The following is a 21,406-nucleotide window of genomic DNA, read 5'->3' on the forward strand; positions in this document are numbered from 1 at the left end:
CATTTTCTTTTTTCTTTTCTTTTTTTTTCCTCTCCCCAAGACAGAGTTTCTCTGTGTAGCCTTGGCTGTCCTGGAATCTCTTTGTAGACCAGGCTGGCCTCGAACTCAGGGATCCGCCTGCCTCTGCCTTCCAAGTGCTGGGATTAGAGGTGTGAGTCACCACCACCCGGCTGATAACTTCCATTTTCAACAGATCGGTAGGTCAAAGCTCTAAATTAGCTTTCAGGCTTAGAATGCATTTATTCTGAAATATTCAGCCTGATTAACTGAAAAAATTGTTATGTGTTATGTGAGCCTGGGAAGTCTGAGTAATTTAAACGCATCATCAATTTCCTCCTGTAAGACGGCAACATGTAAATAATAAATAACCAGGATGACTAATTTAAACAGCGCAGTCAGCGCTCTCTCACCTGTAACTCGGGAATGGAAAGCAGCTCCTGCCACACTTGCTCCATGTCTTGTTCTATGCTGCTTAGATCAGTCATTGCCTCCAGGGAGCCGCTGACTGACTGCACCTGAGCAGGGGCGCTGAAGACTGGCCTTTCAACGTGGCTGGGGATATCCAGGGCAAGCGGCTGAAATGTAGGTGAGGAGACCTAAGATTGACAAGGCATTTGACACAATTAAAAGCCAGGCATGCAGAGCAGACAGCAGACAGCAGACAGGCAGCAGACAGCAACCAGCAGACAGCAGTCAGGCATCAAACAGGCATCAGAGCAGACAGCAGCCAGACATCAGAGCAGACAGCAGCCAGGCATCAGATCAGACAGCAGACAGGCATCAGAGCAAACAGCAGACAGGCATCAGAGCAGACAGCAGCCAGGCATCAGAGCAGACAGACAGCAGACAGACACCAGAGCAGACAGCACTCAGGCATCAGAGCAGACAGTAGCAGGGTCTGCAGCTCTCTGATTAGTGATCATTTTTTCTATAAAGCGAGGCATTTCTTCCTTCCCAAATGAGTCCACATTTACAATTTCACTAGGCTATTTCATCCTATGTACTTAAAGTTAGACTTTAAACTGGAGAGAAACATTCATTAGGACTTACTTTGTATACTATTTAGCACAGTGCTTCAAACAACAAATGAAGACTGTTAACAGAAGTACTGGCTAATAGTTGCTTTTTACTAGTCAATATATTTTATTTCCCTAAATCCATTTCCCATGGAAAATTGTTGATTCATGTTTCTGTACAGTAAAATGGGCTTGTGGGTTAGTATTATGGATAGGTTTATTGTTAAATGTTGTATAGCTACATGTACAATTTACTTGACAAAGAATTTCTTTGATTAAAATTTTCCTTCTATAATTTTCTTTTATTCTCTTAATTAGTGACACATTAAAGAGACTAAAACCAGATAAAGAGTTTTGCTGTTAAGCAAACATTATACCTCATGGTCATCTACAAATGGGAATGTCTCTGCCAAAAGCTGCATGCAGTCTTCAAAGTACAAGGCATCTGGTTTGGGAATGTAGGCAACCTGGAAAGGAAGATCAATCATCAATGTTCTAAGCCCAGGAGTCAGGACTGGCACTAAAAATTGTTCACACAATAACCAATGAGCTCACTTCACTACTCAAGTTTCTTTCTTTTTTTAAAGTTTTTTTTTCTTTATTTACCTTTATTTTATGTGCATTGGTGTTTTGCCAGCATGTATGTCTATGTGAGAGTGTCAGATCTTAGAGTTACAGACAGTTGTGAGCTGTCTTGTGGGTGCTGGAATTTGAACCTGAGTCCTCTGGAAGAGCAGTCAGTGCCCTTAACCACTGAGCCATCTCTCCAGCCCCCAGAACTCAGTTTCTTGCACAAATTCAAACCAGATCACTTGGGTTCAAATATCAGTCCCCTTCCCCTTTTATTTTATTTACTTATGTATTTTTGGGTTTTTTGTTTTTGTTTTTGTTTTTTTGTTTTGTTTTGTTTTGTTTTTAGCCTTGGTTGTCCTGGACTCACTTTGTAGACCAGGCTGGCCTAGAACTCACAGTGATCTGTCTGCCTCTGCCTCCCAAGTGCTGGGATTAAGGTGTCTGGCTGCCCTTCCCCTTTTAAACAAGCAGTGCTGGGACTGAACCCAGGGCTTTGTGCTAGGCAACAGCCTCCCCTAAGTTTTTGAGTGACCTGGGCAAATGATTTAACCCTTTTAGGCTTTAGTTGTTCATCAACATATGACATGGGAATCATAGTACTTCCATGGTTAAGTTAAATCAGTTACTCATCCAACTGGAGTCATGCCTGCCACAACATGCTTAGCGGTGCCAACTCCTTTTCCTACCAACAATGGAACTCACAAAGCGATCTGTGTCCTGAGCATCACAAGGATCCCCTACAGAGCTCACTCAGGTATTGACCTCATCAGGAAGCTAAGCTGGGGGAACGTAACTTGGTCACAAAAGGCATGGTAAATAGATGGCAGACCAAGAGCCCAGACACAGGTGGTCTGCTTTCTCAGTCCATTTTCCCTCAAATCCCACCATTGTCTTTCCCCAGAACTAAGCGTACCTGGGAGTAGCTGGCAGATCCACTGGTGTCGGTCTGAACATGCTGGGCTGACTGAATTGGGAGGAACTCTCCTGTCTCTTCATCCAGTTGTAACTGAGCGAAAAAGGCCTTCTCCTGTTCCTTCTGGAGCTGCTCCTGCCTCTCCTTTTCTAGTTTTTTCTGTTTTTCCAGCTCACAGTCCTTCTGGCGCTGACTGAAGTCAAACACTTCTCGACTGACCCCAAGATCTATGTCTTGCCTCCAAAGAATGTCAATCAAATCCATGTCCTATGTTTAAAACAGAAAAGGAAGGGGAAAGCACGGTTAAGATGGTCCACGCGGGTTAATTCACTGCATGTCATTGTTGACGGGGGAGAACACAGGTCTAGAATCCACAGGAATGCTGCTAATGCCATTCACTCAATCTATTTGTTAAAAGCAACAGTGTCTATCTATAGCCACCCAGTCTAATCACAGTGTGGATCAGTAATGACTGAGTAATAACAGAAGTACACAAACTTATGCACATTTCACACTAGTGTGCTTTAAAAAAAAATCATGGGGCTGGAGAGACAGCTTAGAGGTTAAGAGCCCTGTCTGCTCTTCCAAAGGTCCTGAGTTCAAGTCCCAGCAACCTCATGGTAGCTCACAACCATCTATAATGAGATCTGGTGCTCTCTTCTAGCATGTAGGCAGAGCACTGTATATATAAATAAATCTAAAAAAAAAAAAATCCCATACCCCTTTACAATAGAAATTATAGCAAAAACACTGAGCCATTCATCTCTGAGAAAAGACTTGGCTTTGATGTGTCCAGCAAATACCTTGTTTACAGAGACAAACTGACTTGCTACTAAGCGTTAGTCTCTAAGACAAGAACAAATCAGTAAAGAGGACTGCCTATACCTTCGAAGGCATAGAGGCAGCGAGTGTGTGCTAAGCTTGGCGCACCACTGACCCAGACCCCTCAAATCCTAAAACTGTCCCTAAAACACAATCACTGTTCCAGAGCCTGAAGATATCACATTTAAGACATGGGAAAATCTTACAAAGTGAGGCCAAGGTTTCACTTTAATTAGCATTACTATTCTGAGATAATGCCTCACTCGGTAGCCCAGACAGTCCTGCCCCACCTGCCAAGGGCTTGGATTAAGGCATGTGTCACCATGCTTGCCACTGGAGCCATTTCTCCAGCCCCAAAGCAGTTTTAGGAAAATCTAAAACATAGGAAGTTTAAGTTATTTTCCATTTATAGATCACTTATATTGAAAACAATAAACTGAGGCTAGAGACATGGCTCATAGTTAAAAGCACCTGCTGCTCTTTCAGAGGAACCCCTGTTGGGAGTCCCAGCATCCACATGGCAGTTCACAACTGTCATTATTCCCGTTCCAGAGGATCTGACACCCTCTCACAGATATACATGCAGACAAAACACCAATGCAAATCAAATACACTATTTAAAAAAAAAAAAAAAAAGCCAGGCGTGGTGGCGCAGGCCTTTAATCCCAGCACTCGGGAGGCAGAGGCAGGCGGATCGCTGTGAGTTCGAGGCCAGCCTGGTCTACAAAGTGAGTCTAGGACAGCCAAGGCTACCCAGAGAAACCCTGTCTTGAAAAAAAAAAAAAAAAAAAAAAAAAAAAGACATCCCAGAGCAGGGCAGAGACAGGTGGAGTATGAGTTTGAGGGCAGCCTGATTTATAGAACAAGTTCCAGGACAGCCAAGGTTACACAGAGAAACCCTGTCTTAAAACACCAAACCAATCAGCCAGGTGTGGTGGCGCACGCCTTTAATTCCAGCACTCGGGAGGCAGAGGCAGGCGGATCGCTGTGAGTTCAGGGCCAGCCTGGTCTACAAAGGGAGTCCAGGATAGCCAAGGATACACAGAGAAACCCTGTCTTGAAAAAACAAACAAGCAAACAAAAAAAACAATAAAACAAAACCAACCAAACCCTGTCTGGAAAAACAAAAACAAAACCCAAAACAAACAAAAAAACCCAACCAACCAACCAATATTCAGTTTGTTTGTTTTGAGTTTCTCTGTGTGGCCCAGGCTGTCCTGGATTAAAGGGGTACAGCAGTACCACCTGGGCAAGTTTGTGTCTTTTGAAACAGGGGATCATATAGCCCATGTGGACCCTGAACAACCAGCCCTCCTCCTCCAGTGCCAAGATGTAGCAGTAGCAGTACCATCACCATCACCCCCACCACAGCCATCACCACCTCCACCACAGCCATCACCACCTCCACCACAGCCATCACCACCTCCACCACAGCCATCACCACCTCCACCACAGCCATCACCACCCCACCACAGCCATCACCACCACAGCCATCACCACCCCACCACAGCCATCACCACCACCACAGCCATCACCACCCCACCACAGCCATCACCCCCACCACAGCCATCACCACCACAGCCATCACCACCCCACCACAGCCATCACCCCCACCACAGCCATCACCACCACCACCACAGCCATCACCACCCCACCACAGCCATCACCACCCCCAACACAGCCATCACCACCCCAACACAGCCATCACCACCCCAACACAGCCATCACCACCCCAACACAGCCATCACCACCCCAACACAGCCATCACCACCCCCACCACAGCATCACCACCCCAACACAGCCATCACCACCCCAGCCATCACCACCACCACCACAGCCATCACCACCCCAACACAGCCATCACCACCCCAACACAGCCATCACCACCACAGCCATCACCACCCCACCACAGCCATCACCACCACCACAGCCATCACCACCCCCACCACAGCCATCACCACCCCAACACAGCCATCACCACCACAGCCATCACCACCCCACCACAGCCATCACCACTACCACCACAGCCATCACCACCACAGCCATCACCACCCCCACCACAGCCATCACCACCCCACCACAGCATCACCAACCCCACCACAGCCATCACCACCCCCACCACAGCATCACCAACCCCACCACAGCCATCACCACCCCCACCACAGCCATCACCACCCCCACCACAGCCATCACCACCCCCACCACAGCATCACCAACCCCACCACAGCCATCACCACCCCCACCACAGCATCACCAACCCCACCACAGCCATCACCACCCCACCACAGCATCACCACCACCACAGCATCACCACCACCACAGCATCACCACCACCACCACAGCCATCACCACCACCAAACCACCAGTTCCAATTCTGTACAAACATGGGCTGAAATAAATTCTGGTGGCCCATCTGCTCACGCGTCTGACTTTCTCAGCATCCCTAGGACCCAGCCCTTAAGGATCGGAGGACAATTTCTAATGGAACTGACTCTAAAATGACCAGTTTCGATCACGTCAAGCATTGACTTTACTACAATTATGTTTTCTTGTTTCTGCTAAATGACAATGCTTCAACATTTCAGAGGGTGTTAATTGCTCTCCTACCTCATCAGAGATGGCTCCCAAATGAGACAAATTTCTTTATAAGTATAAAATAAGCAAGTGTTACAAATGGTCACACTGATAGGCGACCCGCTGAAACCAAGACCAAACTCCAAGCCAATGAATAACAACGGAACTGTGGGCTCTACAATAACACAGGGATGAACCGAACAGAGTAATCCTTTCAAGATCAGGGAGGATGCCATGACAAAGCTTCTATCTAGGTCCTTCCTTGAGACAGGTTAGCATGTAGTTTTGTTGTCTCTGTTTTTAAAGGATTTGAGACATAGTCAAAAGCAAATCAGGACACGGCCTTGACCTGATCTTTTGCCTTCATCTCTCGATGAAAGCATATGCCATCGATACCTGCCTATCATCTGATACCAGTGGGTCAGAGAACACTCAGTGTGATCACAGTGGCACCCACAGACTTCAAAGAGTTCCAGAAGTTCTCTGCACTTGTGTGAAAAAAAAAGAAAGAAAGAGGGGAAAAAAAAACCCCTGGTTTAAAAAAAAAAACTAGCTGGTGAGATGGGTGTCACACTCCTTTAATCCCAGCAGTCAGGAGGCAGAGGCAGGTGAATCTTTGTGAGTTCCAGGCCAGCCTGGTCTACAAAGTGAGTCCAGGACAGCCAAGGCTACACAGAGAAACCCTGTCTGGAAAAACAAAAACCAAAACCAAAAAATAAGTAAGAAATAAAAAGTAAAAACAAGCTGAATTTTGAGCAACTTTTCTACTTTTGAGTCCCCAAATACCATACATTCTCCCATCAGAGTACAAGCCGTGGCTGATCCTGCTAACTGTCAAAACAGACTGGCTATGTTCAGAGTGATACGGTCACAGGCCTGGCTGCCCATCCTCATCAGAAGGCAGCAGCGGTGAGTTTCTCCTTGTGCCTAACATGCTTTGCTGTTTTAGATTTCTTCATGTTTCAGAAAGAAAATGTCTGAAATCTGATGTTTTTCCATCTGAAGACAAGATTTCATACTGTAGCCCAAGATGGCCTCATGCTCACAACAATCGTCCTGTGCCACCATGACCTGTAGGAACCACTCAAAGCATTACTCTGGACAAAAGCATTATACAGAAGTCTGTGAACCTAAAGCTCTGCCTGGGAGGCCACAGCTATTTTCTGTAATGACCAAAGCACCGAGCATTTCCTGTAGGGAGCCCTGTGACTGGCGCATGACTTATACCACAAAGACCAGTCCCTGCCCCACTGCTCTGTGAAGCCTAACCCTCATCTAAGAGGAAACACTAGGGCGGAGCCGGTAACAAGTGAGAACACGGCAGCACACAGCAGAAGGGAAGTGCCTAAGGAGAACTAAAATGCTCAAAGGCTAAGCTTTGAAGAGCAGCTAGCTGCCAGACCTCCACCCCGCGGGTCCCCCAGGAGGGAAGTCTGGGGACGAAAAGGACAGGGAACAACGCAGCATTCCAACAGGCATTTCCTTAGACTGGAAAAGCTGCCCACGGGTGACACAAGTGCTGGGGTGAGGGGCAAACGCTGCCTGTCACTTACTGTCTCAAGTTTTTGTGCTTTACTGATTCCTGAGTGTGTTCCAAATTCTGCTACAAACTTAGCTTACACAAGAGACAGTAAGAAACAAAATGTTGGACAATTCATGTTAAGTAGCCATCTTGGCTAAGAAAAAGTTCTACTGGAAATGTGTAGTAATCTTTGCTGTCTGGATGGTCCACCACAGGCTTCATGGAATGCCACAGCTGGATAACCAACTCACGCTACTCCACACAGGTAAATGGAGACCTTGAAGCCAGCTGCCATGGCGCATGTCTGCAGAAGCAGAGGCAGGCGGATCTCAGTGAGTTCGAGGCCAGCCTGGTCAACAAAAGCCATTTTGTACAGCCAAGCTACACAGAGAAACCCTGTCTCGAAAAACAAAAAACAGACAAAACAAAAAAAGAAAGAAAAAGAAAAGAAAGAATGAATGAATGAAAAAGGAAATATAACCTCCCAAATGCTGGGGTACACACAGGTGTACACACACATCGAAATACACATGTTCCAAAAGTCGTTGGAATACTTCTCTGTGCTTCATGCAAATATTAATTACTAGAAATCTTGGAGTGAGAAACACCTGTTAAATTGTCCCGTCACATACCTCACCTGGTGGCCAGGTGAGTATATTATTCACCTAGAAGATAAACCTGGTTTAGTCATCCTCCACCCCTTCACCCCCCCAAAGAAAGACAATTTCTAAATACTTTTGAATAAAACCAAGTGGAGAGCATGACTCATGTTCTACAGCCCAAAAGGCATCCAGACGAGAGCTATCAGAAACTGTAAATGCAATGAGGGCCAGGCCTGAACCCTAAGAACTGGGCAAACAAGAAACCCTGTCTCGAAAAACCAAAAAGAATTGGGTAAACAGCGCAGGCAACCTTCATTTACAAGGTGCTACTCTGTGGTCATGCTTAATAAACAAAGCAAAATTACTCCAGGCAGATGTGTCTTAAAAATCTACCTTACTTCCGGCTGATGTACTTCTAAATTCATTCATTTCTCCAAGGCTCCTGTCCCACACTGCATTACCTGGTAGACAATGCAATGCCAACTGTTTTCCAACAAAAATTCCAGAGGTGGCAGAAGAAAGGCCCACCCATCATGAGAGTAGGCACTATGCCAAGCACTTTGATTTTAGTGCATTAATTTTGTAACTCTTAATTGTGCTAGTTCTGTGAGATAGGTGATTAAAATATACAGACTAGTTAAAACACAGAACAGAGGCTGAGGAGTCAAAGAGGACCCTACAGCCACCTAAATCACGTACAAACACTGCTGTTAATGTCTGTGACCACCGCAGCATTAGAAAGACCCGGGTAAGCAACTCATTTATACTTGGCCGACTTCTAACACTCAACACAAACTAACCCAAGATTTCCTCCTACAGAAACCCTCCCTCACTAGTCAGCAACTAGAGATTTCCACCACATCAAAACTCCCAAAATCGGGCTGGGCACAGTGGCACACACCTTTAATCTCAGTACTTGGGAAGCAGAAGCAGGTGGATCTCTGTGAGTTCAAGGCCAGCCTGGACTACCAAGTGAGTCCAGTACAGCCAGGCTGTTACACAGAGAAACCCTATCTCAAACAAACAAACAAACAAACAAACACCCCCAGAAAACCAAAACCAAACCAAACCAAAACTCTCAAAATCGGGCCAAGCGTGGGGTGGCGCACACCTTTAATCCCAGCACTCTGAGAGATAGAAGCAAGCACACTGATGTGAGTTCAAGGCCAGCCTGGTCTACAAAGTGGTACACAGAGAAACCCTGTCTGGAAAAACCAAAAAGGAAAGGGGGGGGGGAGAAAGAAAGAAAGAAAGAAAGAAAGAAAGAAAGAAAGAAAGGAAAACTCCAAAATCATACGGAGAACGAGTAACCTCGCACGGTTAAAGCCTAGATCACCAACGTGCCACTCTCAAGGCTGTGGAAACATCGTCCGCTCTGTTTAGGCTAGAAAGTGGTCTGCTTCCCCAATTTGGCAGGTTAGCAAGTGCAGAAACTTCCATGGGCTGCTTCCTGCTCTCACGCAAGGTTCTTAGCAATGACTCACTCAATCTAAGAAATTCGATCCGGCCAGCTTACTGGAAACCCATTACGCTGTCCATGACCTGCAATGCATGATGCAAGACAGTGCAAAACTGGAAAGCGAAGGCAGCCAGAACCAGACTTTCTCCGGAGGCATAGCTGTAATGTGGCCACAATGAAATCACCAAGGACATTTGGTTTCTTTCTAAACAGTGGGTAACCCCACCTGCTGTGGAACCTACTGGCTCTGACTTCTCCAAGGGAAGTCTCACACTTGGTGTGTAAGAGTTACACACTTGGTGTGTAAGACTTAGATGGCTGTGTTAGAGCAGGACAGGGTTAGGCGTTACCACTACTGTCAGGAGAGAATCTCCATGTGACAAACAATCTTTAGGATACAGGTGTCTGATTCTGAAGGAGCGAGCCATGCAGAGAGAGCACTTGAGGGCTCTTCAGTTCCTGTCAGAATGACATGCACACGTCATCACCAAAAGGACCTTCAGGGTCACTGGTTCCATCTTCTTGACCTACTTCACCTGAGTGGAAACAAAGTCCGCAGACCAGGCAGGCAGCTCAGCGCCTTGCTGTTTCCACGGCTGGCCTCTCTGACAGGGTACACTCGAGGAACGGAGGTCTCAAATGCTTCTAAACACTTCAGGCTCCTTCATACTCTTTTAGGGTCCCCAAGCCAAACTATCCAGTTTAATCTTCAACGTCATTTGCAAGTCTAACGACTTAACAATTAGCTAAAAATAACGACAATCAAGACAGGTCCTCCTAGACTGGAGGGATGGGTAAGGGCTGTTGCAGGCAGGCAAACCCTGGATCTTCAGACGACATGGCTGTGTGGATGGCAGTGGTGCCGAGGGATTTGAGATGTGAATATAAGGTACTGAATTATATTTAGACCACAAAGAACACTTTAAAAGTGTTTCCTTTTTCTAAGTTTTTAAAACTGTGAGCTTTTTCAAAGTATGATCTCCACCCCCAGACAGAGTTTTTCTGTGTAGCCCTGGATGTCCTCGAAGTCAAGATCCACTTGTCTGTGCCTCCCGAGTGCTGGGAGTTACAGGCACGTGACACCCCTTCCCCCTCTGCCAAGTATGACTTTCTTTCTTTCTTTCTTTCTTTCTTTCTTTTTTGAGACAGGGTTTCTCTGTGTATTCCTCGCTGTCCTGGACTCCTTTGTAGACCAGGCTGGCCTCAGTTACACAATGATCCACCTGCCTCTGCCTCCCGGAGTGCTAGGATTACAGGCGGGCACCACCTGGCTTGAATTTCTTTTTCACTCTATAAAGTATAAGGAAAACCTCACAAATTTGTGTGTGGTCTCTATAAGGGCATGCTAACCTCTGTGTCAGCCCAATTTTCCTGAAGACACCAGGAGCAAGCAACGTCCTGTGAAGTAGTAAGCACTAAGGCCTCAAACTCCTGTCCGAAAGTGATGGTTAAAAAGGGGCGGTCAAGACTAGCGGTCTGTGACCCCACTATGAGTCACGATGAGCAGCACAGGCAGCTGCCACCAAATCTGCAGAGACACGACAGCAGCAGTGACTGCCACCAAGTAGAGCAGCCGTGACCATCAACACCCTGAACATAACGAGGGTAAAGTCTGCATTCCCCGCCTGAGTCAGGCCTGGTACACACACCTGTAATCACAGTGCTCGGAGGCTGCAGCAAAGACGCTCATGAGTTTGAGGCAAGAACTTGGGCCAGAGCAAGGCTGTCTCAAAAACAACCCGAAACACAAAACCAAAAAGCTACTAACTCACGCAATGAAGAGCACACAAAAGTCAACCCAGCTCCAACCCTGTATTCTTGGTCTTCCTGCTTGACAGTGCCAGTATTTTTCTTGTTCTCAATTGTGTGTGCAGCACCTCCCCCCCAACACACTCACCAAAAAAGGGCTCCAATTCTCTAGCTCAAGGAAAATTCTCATCCCCGGGGACTTCCTCCTTGCATCTGGACTTTTTGGTACTTGTGACTCAGATCACATGGGAACCACTGTTTATTCCACACACTCAGGGCAGGCTACCACCACCACAAGGGCTGCCAGAGTCACCTAGACACGTCCTCTCATTTTGCAAAGAGGGTGAGGTAACTTGCCTAGGGGTGGAGGGCAAAGAACTGTAAAACCATCTCTACTTCTCAGTCCTATCATTTTCACCAAGCTGTGGGGGGGAGAAGAAAGCGAGGGGGTGGGAGAGAGGGAGGGAAGGGGGGAGGGAGGGAGGGAGGGAGGGAGGGAGGGAGGGAGGGAGAGGGAGAGAGAGAGAGAGAGAGAGAGAGAGAGAGAGAGAGAGAGAGAGAGAGAGAGAGCACACCTCTACTTCAGTATGCCTTTTCAATAAGCTTTTTGTTTGGTTTGTTTTGGGGGTGGGTTGTTTGGTCGTTTGTTTTCAAGACAATGTTTCTCTAGGTGTCCCGCAACTCATTCAGTAGACCAGGCTGGCCTCCAACTCAGGGATCCACCCTTTCTCTGCCTCCCGAGGGCTGGGATTAAAGACACGAGGAGTCACAAACCAGCATGCTTTTGTGTTTAAAAAAACCTTTCCGTGTGTTTTTGTGTGTGGGTGCATGTGCCAATGCATGCCAGTGAAGGTCAGAGGAGGAGGTCCTTACCACTTTGAAGCAGGGTTTCTTCCTGAATGCTGGGGTTCATGATTTTTGGCCAGGCTAGCAGCCAGCAAGCTCCGCTGATACTCCAAGACACTGGGGTTACAGACACGCACAGACCTTGCCAGATTGTTAAGTGAGTGCTGGACTCTAAACTCAGGTCCCCATAGGTGTGCAGCAGTCACCCTTAACCACCTCTCCAGCCCCTAAGGCTAACTCTGAAATCTTCCCGTGTGAGTGGGGAAGCCCAGACACTACCATGTTTTCTTTTGGGAGGGGGGGGGCTTTTTTCAGACAGGGTTTCTCTTGCAGCCCTGGCTGTCCTGGCCTGCATTTGTAGACGAGGCTGGCCTCCAACTCAGAGAGAGCCACCTGCCTCTGTCTCCCCAAGTGCTGGGATTACAGGCATGCACCACCATGCCCAGCTCATCTTCACTGTTTAATGAGCACACTGAAGCTTTGGGGGAGGAGCTACATCTCTCAAATCACTTGGAGCTAGGACTCCAGCCATGAACTTCTGATTCTGACGGGGGATGTATTTTCCACATGCTCAGGCACCATGGCAACTTGCTAGGCAAAAATGTGGTATAGAGAGATGGCTCAGTGGTTAAGGGCACTCACTGCTTTTCCAAAAGACCCAGCTTCAGTTCTCAGCATCCATATAGGTGGCTCACAACTGTTTGTTAACTCTAGCTCCAGAGGATCCAACAGCTGCTTCTGGCTTCTGAGGGAAGTGCAAGCACATGGTGCATATACATTCACGCATACACGCACGCACGCACACATATATGGAAACCAGCACTTGGCGGTCTGCCCTCTGGTTGTCTACCCAACACAGGTGACACAGCAATGGGACCTGAGCATCTGAGCTGCCTAAGGAAGTTTGATGTTCAAATGAATCTTTTCAAGTCAGTATCTTTTCCGTGCTGTCTTTTTAGGGGTGTTCTGCCTCCCTTCGTGCTGGGATTAGAGGCATGTGCCACTACACCAACACCTCCCCGCTTTAAAAGTCTTATATAATATAGCCCAGGATAGCCTCAATCTTATAATGTAGCTGAGGATGACCCTGACCTCCTGAGAACTGCAGACACGTTTCCACACTTACCCAGCATATCTTAATTATTATCAATACTGCCAAATGGCCCTCCACAGAGGTTGTGCCATTTGCACTCCCACCAGTGGGGGTGCCAATTCCTCACCTTTCCCAACTCAGCAACTCTGTATCTTCCATCACACAGGAATGTGGTACCCACTCAATAAACAGACACCGGGGCTTGGGTGTGACTCAGTGGCAGAGCACAAACACATAAATGCACACGCAGTTTGTACGGGGCCTCCTGTGCTCTGAAAGCGTGTCTTTCTTACTTTTAACAATGAAGTGAGAGTACAGAACAGAGTAAACTCCTCCTGTAGGAGAATTAGCCAGCGCGTTCTGAACGAGCCTGTGCCCAGCCGGGCTCTAGCCAAGATCTTGCCTCGCTGCCTGCACAGCCACAGGGACAAAACGCAGAGGCTGCAGTGTACAAAGACAGAGCAGGTGGGCCAAGTCTTATCCATAGCCACACTCCAGCGCAGCAGGCACCACCAGCCGCCTCAGACTTCTGAAGACAAAACACAGAAGAAAGTCGGCAAGTCCAGAAAAGGGATCCTTCCAAAGACAGTGTCTGCGCCTGTCTGTTGGCCACTGACTGACATTTAGAACACGCAACTGACTGTGATCTGAGGTCACAGCCCCAACCCGGGGCTCAGGATGGTAAGTGGAGAGCTGGTGACAGGCCTTATGTCACTGAGCAGGTCTTTGCTTTTTGTTTGTTTGTTCTTGTTTTGGGGTTTTGAAACCCTACTTTGTTTCGACTGGGACTTGCTGTATGGGACTTATCTGTGAAGCTAAATTAATAGCCTGTGAAATCCTGTGACCAGAATCACAGCTGACATCTGATCGGATAGGGCCTCCACGGACCCTGCACCCTTCCAAGGAGGCCTGCCTTCCCCAGCCTGGTCTACAGAGCAAGCTCCCAGAACAATCAGGGCTACTCAGAGAAACCCTGTCTCGAAAAACAAAACATCTCTGGCTTTGGAAGGAAAAGACTTGAGTTAAAATAGGAAAACCAGTATAGAGTTTTCCAGCGTGGAGATCACACAAAGTGTGGGAATATTAACATTATTGCTCATGAAAGTGTTATTTCATTGCCCAAGAATGACACATGCAGTGCACACCTATTGAGCACAGTGTCTTTTCGCTGGGAGGCACAGCAGCCACATTCCTTTCCACCTGCAATACTGTCTTTTCTAGGGACCTATTTTCTGTTTGTAACAGAAGATGAGGCCCCGGACCACTGAGCTGCTGAGTCACTGTAATTATGACCAGGTTCAGGCCCTTTCTGAAACTGGGCACCATCAACTTACAGAAACCTGCACCTGGCTTTCTGCACCTGCAAGAGAGTGGGGCTGGATCGGAAGATTTCTTCTTCTTCTTCTTCTTCTTCTTCTTCTTCTTCTTCTTCTTCTTCTTCTTCTACATTTATTTATTTATTATGTACACAATGTTCTGCCTCCATGTACACCTGAAGGCCAGAAGAGGGCGCCATATCACATTACAGATAGCTGTGAGCCACCACGTGGTTGCTGGGAATTGAACTCGGGACCTCTGAAACAGCAGACAGTACTCTTAACCTCTGAGCCATCTCTCCAGCTAAAATGCCTTCTGCTAAGTGTTTCTGATTTTATGATATCCAAAATACAGCTGAAAATTAACTTTTAGTGTAAAATTAACATACACTAATTTTAGCTTACCGCATGTTCTAAAGCAACTGTATAAGAAATCTGTGGATAACATATGTAATGATACTGTTTGCAGTTTAAGACACAATTACAAAAAAACAATGAAAACAGTGAATTTAATTTGAAGAGCGTATTTAATCTCATTTGCTCAAATAGTATTTTAACAGGTTAACAGAATTTACTGATACTAAAAATGGTAAACACACTGAAGTACATGACAATAAGCCGACCCAACAACACAGTGTGAAATGCAGTCCTACAAAGGCCTGACTACAAGCCCCAACTCCTGAGCTATGGGGGACTGCCTGAGGCCTATTAAATAGACAAGTAGTTTCTGCTCTTTGTAAATGTCGAGTTCATTAAAATGAAAACTCCAGCTTCCTGGTTTCACTTGTCACATGTCAAGACTGCAAAGTGGCTAGTGACTGCCATGGTGGAGCACTGCTCTGCGGCACCTCCACTATGGGCCCCAGCACTCTTCAGAGGACAGGGCAGCTCTGCAGCAGCCATAAGTCCTCTATGTCTAAGCAGGTGTTTCTGTGTGGCATACACTTCCCCGGGCTACAGTTGTGGACATCAGCCCCTTCCAAACCACGCTAGATATCCGTTAGCAATGATCTCAAAAGGCTAGTGTGAATCACAACTTACAGATGAGATGGTTACCATGGTTACTATACAGACCAGGAGACCAGGTGAAGAACAGACTGAAATAAGGGTCTCTGTTCCAAACAAACTAAGCCTGAGCTTGGAAATTATAGTCCAACTATGCATCTAAAAATGCATTATGGTACTCACTGTGGTTGCTAACTGTTATAAAACAATTTATTAAACAGGATTATTAGGGACTGGAGACAGTTAACCCAGTGGTTAAGAGCACTTGCTACTCTCAACCCAGAACCCACATGGCGGCTCACAACCGTTTGTTAAGTCTACTCCCAGGGATGCCCATGCTTTCTCTGGATGCTGGCCAGGCGCATGTGGTCCACAGACATACACAGAGGCAAAACACCCACACGTAAAAGTACATTATAAGAAATCCACTGTGTGGTTGTATGAGACACTGGTCACACTGAGCCTGGAGAACGGAAGGTCACAACATGGATAGTTCTAGGTCCCAATAAAGCAGGCTTTACACTGCAACAGAAATGGCCGCCACCGATCACATACTTTCTACATGCTCAAAAAGCTTGTTCCAAAACTTGTACGGCCTCGTCTGCACGCACAGCAATCCACCAAGGGGCCAGTGTGTCATCCTCACTCTAGAGGAAGAAATGGAAGCACAAGAGCTTTAGTACTTTTGCCAGCGAACACACCTACCACACCGCCACGGTGAGATGAAAGGAGGCAGTGACCGCCCACTCTGGACCACCGGCTTGAACTCCTCAGTGCCCTTCTATGGAGAGGCTGCTAGGCAAATGGACTGCACAGTATAGCTTGGAAGACTTGGGCAACCCCCAAAGTGGGTGATGGTGCCCACCCACTTACCCTCACAGTGAGGTCTAATACAACAAAAAGCCAAGATAATGCCCCTCTTCATAGAATGATTTTTTGTATGAAGAAAGTATGTAAATGCGTCTTTAAAATATAAAGGAGAAGGCCAGGGTGTGGCAGCAACTATTAATAAATCTATCTCCTGTAGCAATGACAGTGACTGTGAAAGCAGCTGGTTTTTAGGCTTCTGGGTTTGGCCACTGGATGAAAAATAGAAGGTGAGGCCATAGTGTGTTTCTGTATCCAGCACCTGCATGGCAAAAACAGTAAGTGCCGTTCAGTGGTGCCATGAGGTTTTCTTTTTCTTCACTGCTCTGACTTTCATAAAGGCCAAGGTTATTTTGGACGACAAGACAATGCCTTAAAGCCTTTATAGAAGGGTGGAGGTGCTGGGCAGTGGTGGTGCACGCCTTTAATCCCAGCACTTGCGAGGCAGAGGCAGGTGGATCCCTGTGAGTTCAAGGCCAGCCTGGTCTACACTGCGAGTAGTCTAGGACAGCCAAGGCTACACAGAGAAACCCTGTCTGGAAAAAGAAGGGTGGAGGTGAGGAGATGACAGGGGAGAGGTTGGCTCCGTCTGCATTTGGATTTAGCCTTTCTCCAAACTCACCGAGGTTCACTCGCCCAGCTTCTCCATCCTGCTATACTGACAGGACACTAGGTTCCTAGGCCAGGATCCCCCAGTAATAAGCTCCTGTGCAAGGGAAGAGACAGGCCTGGAAGGCACTCTGTGTGAATGACAAGGGATCCAGCAACAGGCTGGAGATTGCCCAGGTCTTTGTGTGGCCTTTGTTGCGCCGAGGTACCTGAAAGGCCGGGCCAGGGGTTGCTTTTCAGTCTCAGGAGACTTCAGTTTCTAACCAGGCCCCATATAATAAGGTCAGGGAATGTATAAGGAAGGCTGCAGAAAAAAACAAAAAACAAACAAACAAACAAAACAGGACATTTACGGCCAAGAATACAACAGAGCAGGTAAGCCTGTGCTCTGAGGAGGCTGCACAGGGAGGAGGAATCTGGTCTTCAAGGGAAACCTCACATTGCTACGCACCTAAATGCTCCGGAGAAAGAAAGACGGTACAACTGTAGCTACCAGTTGTTGAGTATGCGTGTGTGCCAGGGCCCACTGCTGTTTATTGTACTGACACACCAGCGCCATATTCCACAATAAAAACCCCCACAAAACCCACCGTACCAGCCTATCTACACGGCCTCTCTCTAGGCCTCAGTTCTCTCCTGAAAGAAAGCGCCTTCCATCACAGGGTGTAATAGGATTGTGCCCAACAAAAACAGTTTGTTAAGCACATAGCGCCATGCCCCGAGCTGGGGAGAGCCCAGGACACTGCAGCCGAGGTCAGAGGAGTGTCTGTTTTCATTTCTCCTGGGTGAATGCTCATAATTGGTGTGGCTGGGAGCCAAGGACGGGACTGCTACAGATAACCAGACAGTTACACTGACCTCAGAGAGGCCAAAAGTGGCTCGCTCTCCACGCCATTCCAGAGCAGAAATGCATATTCTGAAAGCAGTGGAGCAAGTCTGGTGGGGTTCCATCGGTGGAGCTGAAAGCCTACGAAGAAAATCGACTCCCTTTAAAAAGGATTTTTGGGGTCTTGTAGGGGTGTAGTAGTTGAGGCAAGGTTTCATGTAGACTGGATTTAAATATATACTGTATGGCCCAGCCTAGCCTTGAATTCTTGGTTTTCCTGCCCCCACCTCCCACGTGCTGGAAGTACAGACATGTGCTACCACCATCTCTGGTTTTAAAGGTTTTTAAGCTGGAAAAGTACAACTTAGCTACAGTTAGAGATCCTGAGTGCATGGGTTGGTGGCAAACGAACCAAGCCTGGAGCATACTGTTCAGAGCTGCTGTGAGCAGGAGCCCCTTGCTATCTGCCAGCCTCCAACCTGCCCATCGTCTGACTCACCACACTGCTTCCTGTCCACAGCCAAAGGGTTAGAGCAACTACCTAGAAAGGGCAGTTTCGGAAACTCGCATCCTTGAAGAACAATTGGGACACTATCTTGAAGATTAAAGCAAACCTTCACGTGCCACGCAAGTCTGGATGGAGACCTCATAAATACTTTTTGCATGAGTAAGTCTACAATATTTAGTCTCAGAACCCATTATTTTCATTGTAAACCATATGTGTCTGGTGTTACTAGTTCAAATTACCAAAAGGAACAAAAACATGACCAAATTTTATTTCAAATCCTATGGCAATACTTGGACATTGCTGAATACAAGATGTAAGTATCTCCTTTTTTTTTTTTTTGGCTTGGGGGGGGGTGAGTGTTCAAGACAGGGTTTCTCTGTGTAGTCTTAACTGTCTTGCACTTGTTTTGTAGACCAGGCTGGATTCAAACTCACAGTGATCTGCCTGCCTCTGCCTCCCAAGTGCTGGGATTAAAGGCATGTGCCACCACGTCTGGCTTTTTTTTTAAAGTGTTTTTTTTTTCTTTCTAAGTGTTGTATCTTAAGGGTATCAGCACACACCCTTTTGACAGAGACCCCTCAAGATACAAACAAGGAGTCTTTTGGGAAGAGTAGAGGACATTGCTAGACACTAAGCCTCCAGCCTGGGGCGCGCTAGCCACGTACTCTCCTATTCCCAAGCTAGACTCCCAGCCTTAATACTATTTTTGTTTTGTTTTGTTTTATTTTTCTTCCATGTACATTGGTATTTTGTCTGCATTTGTGAAAGACCAGATCCCATGAAACTGGGAGTTACAGACAGCTGTGAGCTGCCATGTGGGCGCTGGGAATCGAACTCAGGTTCTCTGGAAGAACAGTGTTCTTAACCGCTGAGCCATCTCTCCAGCCCACTAGTTTTTAAAAGAGAACAAATGCGGCATTATCTTTGAAATGTCCACTAAAAGAATTCTGTGACCTGGATGCTGGGTGCGTGGTGCAGACCTGGAACCTCAGCACTCAGGAGGCAGAGGTCCAATGACTCTGTGAGCTTGAGGCCGTCCTGCACTTCCCAGGGCATTCAGGGCTAACTCTGCCACCAAGGCGAGTCTGTTCAAAAAGCAAAAGTCAAACATTTGCCACGCAGGGAGGCAGTAAAAATGAATTAACCTGCCAACCCAGGTGCTGATTAGGTGTGTACCTTCTTCATGGCTTGAGCTGTTCCCTCAAGACAGTGAGGGAGCGCGAGTTTGTGCCTGCAGGCTAGCTTTTTCCTACGGCACTAAGCTATTCGCTTGGCACCACAACCTACCCAGCCATTCACAGCCTCCCTCACTCTAGCCTCACTATCCAGACTGCTTCAGGTGAAAAGAACAGGAAGAGAAACAATTATGGCACGCTTGCTAACTCTGTCTCCTTATACATTGACCAAGCACCATGTTAAGTCATCTTTTCACGGCCAGCTCCTTGCAACTGTACACCCCTGTCTCAGTGTGCCAACGTGTCAGGCAACACTGCCCTGAGTGGGAAAGGATCTGGGCAAGTTACTCTACCTGTGTCAAGAAAATGTGCCTGGCCGGGCGTGGTGACACACACCTTTAATCCCAGCACTCGGGAGACAGAGGTACATGGATCGCTGTGAGTTCTAGGCCAGCCTGGTCTACTAAGCGAGTCCAGGACAGCCAAGGCTACAGAGAGAAACCCTGTCTTGGAGAAAGAAAGAAAGAAAGAAAGAAAGAAAGAAAGAAAGAAAGGAAGGAAGAAGAAAAGAAAAAAGAAAACATGCCTGGTTTCTGGGAGCTGCTTACAATCTGCCTCCTTTTGTCTTCACTCCTTGAGAATAAAAGGCACACGCAGCTCTCCACTGAGGAGATGCCGGGTATCGCTACAGACAAGACTATACTCAGCCATCAATGCTCTGCAGCCAGGGGTCTTGTGTGGGCAGCAGAGGGCGGGGCTTCTTGTGGCCGCTGTACCCCAGGCCTGCTCTCCTTGGAGAAGCTGGGCACAGGCACACACAGCGCCCCTCTGGCAGGAACTCTCCAGTGCTCTATGAAGAGCCCTTCATTGTCTAGCAGCTAACAAAAGAAAATGCTTTCACCTCGAGAGAAAAGTCAGAACGAAAAAGGAGTGAGGCAGTAAGCAGGAGGCGAGAGCAGAGATCGTGGCAATACTTGCTCTGTCACGTGCAGACAGTGCAACCACTTCCAACAGCTTCTGTCAACCACATGGAATATCCACACTGACTAGCCATTGCTGTCGGTCGATGTGTGTGGAGGGCAGGGACAGCTTTGTGGGGTCGCTTCTCTCCCTTCAACTTTACATGGGTTCTAGAGATTTGAACTCAGGCCGTCAGGTTTACACAGCAAGGGCCTTACCCACTGAGCCACCTTGCCAGCTGCTATGTTAAGAGAAAGAAGTCCTATGTTAAAACCAGCTTCTTTTGTTAAGAGCAGAACATGTCTAGCAGAATTTCAACAACTCGACTTTCATCTCCCTGTCCCGGACACTGCCAGTGCTGCAGTGTTGTCGGCCCTCTGTGTCTGAGGCGCTTCTCAAGGCTGGTTCAACTGAAAGAATACTTCAACTTGTCTGTACTGGGCATGCCTGATTCCCTCCTAACAATATAACTCTTTACGAAGCATTTACACAGCATTAAGTAGTGAGTTAAGGGTGATTTACAGGGTCAGAGAGAATCTGTCTACAGTTATGTGTATTTTACCAAGAGGATCTGAGCACCTGAGGGGTTTAGCAGCCACAGGACCTACAGGCCCCAGACACTGAAGGACACCGGAAACTGGCTACCTCCACAGCTAGAGGGTGAGTTGGTAACCGAAAGCCAGGAGTGTCCCTTCTCTCCGGTGTCTTTTGCAGCACACACCCGGACACTTTACAGCCACGGCCTTATCAAGTGAACTTTAAACAACTGAAGTACACAAGACATAGACCCTTTGAACTCTGGACTTCCTGCATGGCTGGGACCGAAGAAAACCAGGTCTGTCCTTAGAGGAGCCATTTTGACCCACATCTCTGGAAGAGAAGACTATACTCGTCAAGGTCAGTGAGCCGGAGTTAAGGCGCCTGGATACCCCCTACACACACACACACACCAGGGAGTGACCCCTACAATA

General features: G+C 47.3%; 1 protein-coding gene across 5 annotated transcripts in view; it reads right to left on the reverse strand.

Annotated features, from left to right (window-relative positions):
* The window catches only part of NFE2L2 (NFE2 like bZIP transcription factor 2), a 32,026-nt gene that overhangs the window by 1,947 nt on the left and 8,673 nt on the right, over positions 1-21,406 (reverse strand). For 2 of the 5 annotated variants that reach the window (XM_084798004.1, XM_084798007.1), the window contains exons 2-4: positions 2,503-2,769; positions 1,394-1,483; positions 411-596 (exon numbers count right to left, since the gene is read on the reverse strand). In XM_084798004.1, the coding sequence (XP_084654130.1) occupies positions 411-596; positions 1,394-1,483; positions 2,503-2,769 (543 nt within the window). Of the gene's footprint in view, positions 1-410; positions 597-1,393; positions 1,484-2,502; positions 2,770-14,529; positions 14,551-16,045; positions 16,138-21,406 lie in introns of those variants that run through there. The other 3 variants (XM_084798008.1, XM_084798006.1, XM_084798005.1) reach the window with 3 other exon arrangements.

This window comes from Acomys minous (assembly GCF_964271855.1).
Source record: "Acomys minous genome assembly, chromosome: 10".
In the NCBI taxonomy this organism is placed as follows: Eukaryota; Metazoa; Chordata; class Mammalia; order Rodentia; family Muridae; genus Acomys; species Acomys minous.